Consider the following 11248-nt stretch of genomic DNA (forward strand, 5'->3'; position numbering starts at 1 on the left):
ATTAAGCAACATCTAATTTAGTTAGGCTGATACCAGCTATATCCTTCCTATTCTGTCAAAGCACTATAATTATGTACTATTTTAAGTTTAGTTTAGATGTATGTACTATTTAATTTTCTCTCTAAAAGAAAATTTAATTTCATAGTAAAAATAAAGGAGTGTAGTTCTTCAAAAAAAAGAGAAAAAAGGGGAAGAAGATGGCAAGTAATGTACAAGGGTAGCTGGTTCCTTCCATTGAATGTGAATGCATTTAGTCTAATGGTATATTTAGGTTCCTCAAAATTTATCCATCACCGTTTAATCAATTTGTTGAAATTTTCTTTTGCAGAGAATGGTGAAGCCCTCGAAGAGTGTAAGAAGATTGAAGAAATGTGGTTTGAAATCGATGTCAACTTGGACGTCATTCCGTTGCTAGAAACGTTATTCAACAAAGCTGGACAGACTCTCAAATTGATCGAGCTACTATTGAGTTGGACTGTGCAGTTAATAATGTCCCATAAACTCGATCAGATGTAAGTCACACAGAACATGAAATGTCAAACTTTTTATTGGTCCCAGTATTTATATCCAAATTTCCTGAAAAGCCAAGGAATTTTGAAATGCAAAAAAACTTGTCACTTTGTACCGAATATTCCTCTCTGAATGCCAGTTTAAAACGGAAATTTTCTCTTCGTTTTTCAGTGGTTCCCTGTTAGAAACAATCAGTGACTGTTGTTTAATTGACAAATCCAGTAGGAACTACCACTCTTTGTCAAAATTAGCTGTGTGGTCACAATTTGGGAAATTGGCTCTCAAACATGGTCTCGGTGAAGAAAATCAACCCCTCCTCAGTTGTCTTGCTGTCATATCTGGTGCAGTATTTTCATCAAATCAGTCAGAGGGTGCTCAGTCGTTGTTTGAATTATTGGTTTCACATCCAAATTTCATCAAAACAATTTTGTCAAAATCTGAATGTAAAGGTAACTCCTACTCCAAATAAAATTTTCTTTTATTTAATAAATAGAAATTATTTTTCTTGTCAGTGGCCAGTGGAAGGAGATTTTCTCAATAGACTGGCTTCAGATTTTTCTGAAAAGTAATGGTGAGTTTGAGCTATGTTAAATGATGATGAGTCTAAAAATTGTGAACTGGCGAGGAAGGAGCTAAGAGTATAGGGCAATGCCAGAAAGAAAGTCCAGATATAAAAAATGTGTTCAAAATCAATACAAATACAATCTTTAGAACAGTAATTCAACTTCATGGCCGCATCATCTTGAATCTTTGTTTGATAAATGCTTTCATTGATCCTTTACTATACTCCCCTGAGGAAAATAAATAATGTCAAGGCGGTTTTCTTATTTAGCTTGAAAAAATAAATTTCGCTTTGACACTTTTCTAGTGCATTTTATTGAGATGAGTTTTTAATTTCCGTGCAATAACTGATTTTTTTTGTCCTTTGTGGATTATCCTAGGGACGAGAAACTTGACAGAAGGTTACTTTGAATGAATTTGACTGATATTTTGCACTTTTTATGGTATTTAAGTTTTATCTTCGATTTTTCCTCTCATTAACTGAGAGATAATTATGCGCTTGCGCTCTGCAACTTGTGAAAAGTGGCCATCAGCTGCTTAGAATAGCAATTGTGTATTCAATTTCTCTCACTTTTATAATGGCTGTTTTGAGTTATGGTTAGTTATTGTATATTTTTTTTGTTGGTAAAATTTTGATCTTTATGATGATCTCCTTTGCTTTTTTTATCTAGGAGGCAAAGAGGATTTTCTCTATGCATAATTTTAATTAATGAGGAATGAAACAATTAAGAGGTGACCATCTAATGCAAGGAATATAAATTTCTAATAATCTAGACACTCTTGCATTTGATGTTTATTTTAGAAAGATCGTCTTTATTTTTCCTTATTTTAATTCTTAATCCATTTTCTTTCAGAGTCTTTACTGAAAATATTCTTAACTCTGGTCAGAGCTGACTATACTTTGATGAAGGCAAACCATGTTCCTCTCTTTTTGGGTGCCTATAATGCATCTCTCTCCACTGCCGACCAAATAATATTGCAAGTAAGAACCTATTAATTTTTTTCTCTCTGATATTGAACTGTAATTTAGCTCATACTTCATAATCGTTTGCCCATGCTAAGTCTTCATCAAACTAAAAGAAGCAGAAACAAGAATCAATGTTCCAAAAGTTTTCTATTCAAATGAAAGAACGCATCAGGATTTCCCAGTTCTCAAATAAATTTCTTCATTAAAGAAAAGAAAAAGGAGAGGGTAAAAAAAAATTAAAATTCTGAACAAACAGGAACTCCAGCAATATTATGAGATAGAAAATGCTATGCATGCTCTTCCTCCACTATCATTATTTATATACTAGGCAGTGTGTTTTGTTAATTGGCTCCCTTAAAAAATTTTGAATTTTTTGAATACAGTAAAACTTCGATATAACGAATTTCTGGGGACCGGCGAAAAAATTCGTTATATTGTAAACCGCGGACAACCTGATTTTAGGCCACAAATATTTTTGAAATGTTCGGTTTTTTCCAGTTTCGTGTACCCCCCCCTCCCGTCTTAAACTATGACGATATGTTACGGAAAATCGGCGGGGAACACTTGGTTAGCACTTGATCAGTATAACTGCCCAGCGGTGGTGAGGAGCCCACGGCAGGGGTTGAAATCGTACTGATGACACTGTTCACATAGCTCCTTAATCACACCGTTTATTCGAGGAAACATGTGCGCCTCGGAAATTCCCAATCCCGCCGTATCGGAAAATGACCTTTGCACCAACACCGACGTACAATACGCAGGTAAAGACAAGCATGCTTTCTCCCCCACGGTGTTGCTGGACGCGCGGATATTCCTGTGCATTCGTAAAATCGAGTTCGATTTACATGGTAAAGTTCGTACTCGGACCGAAGATTTCCTTCGTAAAAGCGAATATTCGTTATACCGAAATTCGTTATATAGAATTTATTTTACATTGAAAAGATAGGGATTTTTTCGGGACCGCGAAAAAAATTCGTTAATTCGAAGAATTCGTTATATCGACGTTCGTTATATCGAAGTTTTACTGTAGATGTTTTTAATCTTTATTGTTCAGGATAAAATATTCATGAACAGTCTTTTTACATTTCAGCTATGCAAACTTTCAGACTCAAGATACGAGAGAATGAAAATTTATTGTAGGATATATTTTATCTAATATATTATAAAAATAGTACGCATTAGATTGGCCTCAAACAAGGTGAATTTTAATGGAATGCGGAAGTATGGATAGTTGAAAAAACATTCAAATTCATTTGCTTTCCTAATGTTCCTAGAGTTCAATTTCACGGGCTATTGTATTTAAGTACATACATTGATGTTTGCATTTGCTCAGACTTCTTGAAAAAATCTAATAAGAAAATAATCTTTTATCATCAAATTTTTGTATCGTTGAACAAAACACAAGTATTTATGAAGATACATACGTGAGGTAATACCACCGAATAAATCGTTTCAAAATAAAAGAATAAAATACTAGAAACAAAGCTCAAAATATTTCTGTATTTTTTTTAATCTTATTTCCTAGTTTTTCATCAATTTATTTTATGATCTCAAGACTCAACTGGTAAAGCTTTAATGGTTATTGTTTTATTTCAGTTTTCATCCAAGTGATGTATATGCTCAAAATCTAAAAAAAAAGTCTCATTCTCAAGTGAGCTCTCTATTAGGAAAACCTTTTTAATTCACCACATTTCCATACCTAATAATTTGATGTTTAGATCCTGCGCACATATGAAGAGTGTGGTGTGAAGCTAAACAAATGTCAACCATACATTTGGGGAGAGGCTGCAGTGAATCACTTTACCGTCCGTTCTAAAACCGTCACATTGCACAAACAGCTACCGCCAGTTAAGCTGTTGGATCTTTTAGATGCAAGCCGAATTGATGCAACTATTAAGAGATTTCCCATTGGTAGAGATGAAAAGGTTTGTTCAAAGATGTTTATTTGCTGCTGTCTCTCAGTTTAAAAGAAAAGAGGGAATCTCATTTCATACAACAAACACTAAGCGGATAAAAAGGTGTGGTGCACTTAGTGCTTTTTCAGGTGGTTGCACTTCTGAAGTCTTAGAAATGGGTCCATGATGAAAGTGGGTTTAATATTTTCAGCCATTTATTTTCTCAAAAATGGTGTGGCTCATGGAAATAAGTCATACTTCTAAGAAAATTTAATATCAAATTTCATTTTGAAATCAAAATAGTACTGTTTTGAATTTACCTGCCTGTGCTAAAATAACACCAGACATGAGAGTATGTTTTGTATACTTGGAATCTCAGTCCACTGGATCTCAGTGTGTATGAGGTATGATCGATTAGAAACCGAACTTTGGCCATTGTGGGCCAACGGATGATCGGATCGACGTTTTTTTTGGGTTTATCTGATCGCTGACAAACTGACAAACACGTTGGTTTTTACGGATTTCAATTGTCTTAACTAGCTCGGATTTTACAGCCGTTTGATTCAGGTGTGTTCAAGTGCGTGTTGCGATTTTGTTCTAAGTTGGGTAAAACGTTTTCCGAAACTTTTGCACTGTTAACGAGAGTTTATGGCATTTGAGCGGTCCAGCAGCTGTTGGCAGATGAAAACGCGCTTTTCTTTTTGCGCTTGGGTTAACAACTTGGGGATCCATTTTGCAGAAACTCTACGAATGTTCAAATTTTGGGTTAAAATTCTCTGAACGGACCCAAAAGAAATATTCAGTTCCTCTGAAAGCTCACGAATGGTTAAACGGCCGTCGATTTGCACTTTTTCGTGAACTTGATTCACGTGAATCTCGTCAGTTCACGTCCTGGGCTTGACTCCATGAACCTCATCTTCCACCGATTTCTGACCGTTTTTAAATCTCTTAAACCATTCGTAACACTGAGTCTGACTTAAACACTTATCACTATAAACTCTCGTTAACAGTGCAAAAGCTTCGGAAAACGTTTTACCCAACTTAGAACAAAAATTAATGTTACATTGTTGTTCTAAAAGCTCCGCATTCCTCAAAATTGCAACACGCACTTGAACACACCTGAATCAAACGGCTGTAAAATCCGAACTAGTTAAGACAATTGAAATCCGTAAAAACCAACGTGTTTGTCAGTTTATCAGCGATCAGATAAACCCAAGAAAACGTCGATCCGATCATCCGTTGGCCCACAATGGCCAAAGTTCGGTTTCTAATGGATCATACCTCGTATACTTGGAATTTGCAGTCTTAATATTGATGTCACATTGTGCTCTCTTATGTCAAGGTGTAAACAAGTTGGGAACCGTCAATTTTCTGCCAATAACAGCCTTCTTTTTTTCTCTATGACTCTGAGTGCATTCCAAGGAATATCATTTGGATTTTAATTTACTGGTCAGTGATCAGTTTTTACAAAGCTGTTAATTTGTCATAAGCTAGTATTAAATAAATGGAAAATGGGAAGATGAAAAAAGAATTTAAAAGAAAATATTCAGGAATGGGGCTGAAAGAAAATTCCAAGAATTGCCTGCTAATGTTCTTTTAATCATCATCATTTTTTTTTTTTTAGATTTATCCCTATTTGAAACCAAGTAAATGGAGTTTTTTTAACTAACTTTGTTTTATGTGTAGATGGGTGATTTAATTGAGCCAGACAACCAAATTTACGACCCAGCGTTTTTGATTCCTGTACTGAATAGCATCCTGGCCACAGAATCTCCTGTCCGATGGTTTCAAATCACCAGAAGTCGTGCAATCTCCATCATATTTGCATCCTTGGCATTAGAAGACCCTGTCCTTAGAAACACCGCCTATCTCACTTTGTCCAAGTTTTACCAGCTGTTGGAAACGTAATGTGGAAAATTCACCCTCTATCTGTATCTCAAATTTATCTAGAAGAATAATCGTCTCAAAAACAAAAGAATCGATCCTTTAAAACGTGTCTTGTGAAGGTTAACTTGGAGCATCCATTCTAAAAGAGGAACTATTAGATGACTTCAGTATATAAACAGCACATAAAGCATTTTACCAAAAGCATGTTAGAAAGAATTGTGCAAAAGTTTGGTATCGAGGCATTATCGGATAGAGTAAAACTGAAGCACCAACATTCATGCATGTTCTTTTTAGTTTATTGAAATGGAGTTCAACTTATCGAGTTTTTCAAAATGAATCTATAAAAGTAAATTTTGTAGTTGTTATTAAAATTAGTTGCTTCAAAAGCCCCTCTTGCCAAAAAACCAAAATCAATGTTGAATAAATATTGTAAAGGTCATGCAGCATTGCATGAAATATGCAATGCTATATATATTGCAATATATATTGCATCCTTAAACATCATAAAAATTTCAAAGAATGGTGTATAGTAAAGTCATAGTACTGCATCAGACAGATTTTGACACCAAATGCAAGGTAAAATTGCAATGGATCACATGCAATTTCCCCGGAAATTGTGTGCGTCCTTTGTACCGAGCGTTTTGGGTTTTGGATTGCTCTGAGTGACGTCCCAAGGCCGGCATTTCGGAGCCGAAGCGAAGTTCGGCCGGCTTCAGTTTTGACGCTGGACAGTCGGCTACGCATTTTTGAAGAGTGTACTTTCGGCAAGGTCCGAGTGCCTAGGGCATCAGATCTCCCTCGGAAATCGCGTTTGATCCATTGCATGATCGGAATACTTCATTATTTTCTACGTTGTTGTAGACCATCTTTAAAGCATTCAAGGGCTATGACTCTGGTATGTATCATTCCTTGCAAATTGGAGCTGAACATTACCGAATGTAATTTAACAAATTAGAAAGGAAGCTAACAAATTGAAGTAACAAACTTTGATCTTTGTTTGTGTGATTATTAATTTCAGGGGCGAAAAATCCCGTGCATTATGGATTCAGTTTCTGGACATCATTCGCAATGGAATAGCTGATGCAGGACTCAACCAGTCTAATACAACGCCACAACTCTCGTCAGTTATCACAACATTTCTAGCCAGAACTGCTATTACGTTAATTGAGCCCTCAGGGCCAAACTTCAAACCTCTAGTATCATTCGTTACTGTGAAACCAACTTTACGACTGAACCAAGTGCCTGAATTCCTCATCTTATTTTTCTCAGCTGACAAAGACACCAAGTATGTTCTATCCTTTGACTTCGAACTAGAATTTTATTCTTTTTACAAGAAAAACCCTCAATTTTCCCAATCATCACCCTGAAATCTTCCTTAATCTACAGGACACTCAAATTTCATGTAAAATTTTTGTTTAGCTTAATATCAGAATGTCTGACGCATATTTTTCTTTACTCTTTGAAAGGGAGACTAATCATCCTGCACAAAGAATATGAGTATGAATAAGTACAACTTCATGAAAAATGTGTAGGGAAACACTTTTTTAAAAATGTGTTCAAGAATAATTACTTTTAAATTTAAAGATTTTTGGAATCACTGGCACATTGATTTTCTTGATGTGATAAACAGGTTTTGAGGGCCCTACCCTTGTCCTCAGTGCTTAACCGTTACTTTGAAGTTGGGTGGTGTGGCGAGGAAAAGTGAGAACTCGTACGATCCCGATCGTCAGAAAGGATCGAGCCTCAGCAGATCAAGCCACAAATTTAGGGTGCCAGATGCTCGTCGGAACGCCTGGGTTCGGGCGCCAACAAACTTGAAGTGCGTACTCAAAAATATAATGAGGTGATTTTCCTGAGGTGAGGACAGGATTGGCAGGAAGGAATAATGAGAGCAAATTTGACCATACTAGAGTCAATTTTATTGACGAGAAAAGAAAACTATTTCTTAGACACAATTACAAACTTAAAATTCTCAAAAAAAATAAACTAAATGCGAGATCAGAATAGGATGGTTGAAGACGAATGAGTTGATCGGATTGACTTTTAAGAATACTTCGAAAGGAACTGTAAAAAGGGACATTTTATGTTTTCGAACTTTCGAATGAAATTTTCTTTTGATTATTTATTTGACCATACATTTTCCAGACAACCGGTGCTACTCACCACGTGCACTCAATCTTTTATGGCGGATTTAAGGTTCACAATAAATATTTTCAAAATAAATTCAAATAGCGACCAAAGCTCCAGGTGCTACTCACCACATGCACCCTTGGAATTTGACACGCTATGAGAGATTTAACTTTGAAAGTGCAAAATTAAATTCAACTAAATATAAATTTCTCTCGTATCGAAACAGATGAAATTCTCAGACTTTCCAATTAAAATTTGTTTTATTTATTTGGTCTTAAATTTCCCAGACAACCGATGCTACTCACCACGTGCACTCAATCTTGAATGGTAGATTTAGGATTCAAAATAAATATTCTCAGAAGTAATTCCAATAACAACCAAAATCTCAGGTGCTACTCAACACGTGCACACTTGGAAATTGATCAATTATGAGAGAATTATTTTGCCAAAAATAAAATACCGTCTGTTTTCAAACATAAAATAAAACCGATAAAATAGAAAACAGGAATGAATTTTGGAGTTAGTAAATAGAAGACTCAAGTATTTATTTACTATAGGAGCTACCCGAAAATGGATGCATCACACAAGTAAATAATTAGCGTGAGTACCGATTCTTTCTCTTGAGAGCGTGCTACTCATCACGTGCACAGCTTTGCAAGAGAAAGGATCCAAAGAGAGTGAAGAAAGTCGCACTTAACTCAAGTTGGTCGGATGACAACAGTAGTGTACCGGTCGGGACCCCATCAAATCCATTTCATCTAACTTTCGTAAGCGTCGACCAACTTCATTCGACTCCATTAAATTAAATATACAATTAAATAATTTTTTTCTTACATCGAACTACTCTTCTAGGTTAGTTTCAGGACTTTCCTCAGTAAATTTGGCGAAAACAATTTATTAATTAAGCTAAAATAATAAATAACCAACATTTTCTTAAGAGTCTGAGCGACTGAGATACCGTGCACACGCAGAACAGCCGGGTCATCGGGCACAGGAGGTCCCAGATCGCTCTGCAAGAGCCCTCGAGTGGTGCGCGGCTGACCGGTGTACTGCGGTACTTTGCTACTCCGCCGTTCCTACAGAATGCGCCACTGTCGCAATCACTTGCCACGCTCAATGTTGCAGCTGTAGTCATCAAAACTATTACAAAATAAATACATTATTAAATTTCGGCACGGTTTAAAATAAAAAAATTTTCCCAGGTGATTAATTATTTGAAACTTAAAGTGACGGAAAAAATTACCGTCACAGGTGGGTCCATTGCATCATGAAAATTAATGTGCTAGTAAGTCAGAAAATCTTAATATTTAAAGTAAAATGTCTAGTTGAAAGATCATGAAGCATATTTTAGAGCAAGCCATAATTAATATTGTATCCTCGTGCAATTCAAAACTCTTGTCCAGATACAATTACTCCTTTGATTTGAAACACGGTGCAGTAGAAGAGGTAGAATTTAATGTGATAAAATTTTAAAATAAATTGGTCCTAATCTTGTATGTCTGTTTTCCCCTCCGTAGGTTACATAGGAAGTTTATTTTGGAAGTGATGAGAGATGGCATTAGGTGTGAGGCTGATTGGAAACTTTGTCAAAGTTATGTTTTTAAAATTATACTCACTTTTTACTCTTCTTCATTAGCTGACGATGAAACAAAGGTGAGAGATGTATTTTTACTTTTTGTAGTTGATATTTTATCTGAAGTTAATCAATTTAAATTGTTCTTGACAATTTGTGGTCTCTGAAGAATTTATTGGCAGAAAGGCAGATAACACAATTACGATTGTAGTCTGGCTATGATAAAAGTTTGCAATCTTTCCATCGGTTTTCTTAAGGATACTGGTGAGAGTCAGTATTTTTGGTATTCTAAACAGGAATAAATGATGGGGGGTAAATATTCCAGAACACTATCCACTCCTTGCGATCCAGCATTTCTGTCTCACAACAAAATCGGTGATCAGCCTTTTTTGACAATTAAAAACCCTTCAATTTCTAAGACCTCATTGCTAAAGTTAATATTTTGCCCCACATCCCGAAATCTGATTCATATTCAAAGGTTTGCCTCAAGTTAACGGCCATCCATGGACAGAGAAATTTGGCCATTTAGATAATTGGATTACTTTTTGCAATTAGGAACTATTATTGTTCGCTCATTTTTTAAACAACTTATGTGCTATTAGTATCCCTATCAGATAGGTCTTTAATGGTCTAGCCAGAAATAGTAGTTCCGTGCTGCAAAATGTAGTCCAATTAAAGTACCATCTATCAGCTGTGAAATTAATGTTGAGTATGATGTGAGCTTTTTTCATGTGTTAAGATTGTAAGTCTGGTTCCCTACGTTTTTTGAAGTAAGCGTGGCTGTTTCTTGATGGCACAAACTCTCAGCTCATTTGTGACAGTACATTATCATCAACAGGAAGTTGGTATAATCATTTAAAATTTTTAGAATCTCTGGATAATCATCAGAGTTTTCCTATTTCCATAAAATTTTTTTGAAGATATTTTCAGCCTCAAAATCTTAGAAAAAAAATCTGAAAAATTGTTGGACCTTTTGAATGAAATTATAATGGATCATGTTTGAACATTTCTCTGTATTAAGTTTGCGTTGTTGTTAAAATACCTGTCTGAAGAAACGCCTTGTCTTTCTCATTCTATTTTTTACAATTACTTGTTTTGCATCACTTCATTTGTCGGTTTGTTATTTTAGGAGTTGATCCTTGACGTGATGAAGTCCGTAGTGAAAATTCAAAACGCAGCTATTTATATGGCCACAAGCTATGGTTTCATGTCCTGGCTGAGCCACGAAATTCGGACATTGCAAGGACCCACTGCAAAATGTGTTGCATTATTGACTGAGATACTGAGCATTTTAGGTATGTTCTTTTCTTTCTCTTTTCTTATTTCTTAGGTAAAGACTGTGCCAATAATATTGAAGTACCGTGGTTACAGATCCAGAGAATCTGGGAAAAGCAGGCTTTTTTATGGTAAGTTCAAAAGTCAGAAAAAAGTCTGGAAATTTGCTTCAAAGATCTAGAAATTCCTTTTAAAAACTTGCACGTAATGAGCTCGTTCAGCAATTTTTAATTGTTGCATTTTTGAAAAATAGAGAGTGCTCTATTAGTTCTTAGGAATTTCCACATTTTTTTTTTTTTTTAATGATATTAGCCTACAGGAGAGAAAGTCAGTTTCAAATTTTGAGCTTTCATTCAAACTGTCATTGCTGTGAAAGCTAAAGCAATGTCCGAAAATATTTCTCTCCTCGGCCAGGATCTTGATTGCGAGCCTCTGCCACGATCCTTTATC

At 35.5% G+C, this 11248-nt stretch overlaps 1 protein-coding gene across 1 annotated transcript in view; it reads left to right on the forward strand.

Moving 5' to 3' along the window:
• The window catches only part of LOC109031261 (nucleolar pre-ribosomal-associated protein 1), a 30509-nt gene that overhangs the window by 16545 nt on the left and 2716 nt on the right, over positions 1-11248 (forward strand). The window contains exons 14-21 of the mRNA XM_072299187.1: positions 329-512; positions 682-959; positions 1926-2053; positions 3757-3963; positions 5620-5837; positions 6839-7105; positions 9468-9603; positions 10653-10818. Of these exons, the coding sequence (XP_072155288.1) occupies positions 329-512; positions 682-959; positions 1926-2053; positions 3757-3963; positions 5620-5837; positions 6839-7105; positions 9468-9603; positions 10653-10818 (1584 nt within the window). The remainder of the gene's footprint in view (positions 1-328; positions 513-681; positions 960-1925; positions 2054-3756; positions 3964-5619; positions 5838-6838; positions 7106-9467; positions 9604-10652; positions 10819-11248) is intronic.

The sequence above is a fragment of the Bemisia tabaci genome, chromosome 4 (genome assembly GCF_918797505.1).
Source record: "Bemisia tabaci chromosome 4, PGI_BMITA_v3".
Classification (NCBI taxonomy): domain Eukaryota; kingdom Metazoa; phylum Arthropoda; class Insecta; order Hemiptera; family Aleyrodidae; genus Bemisia; species Bemisia tabaci.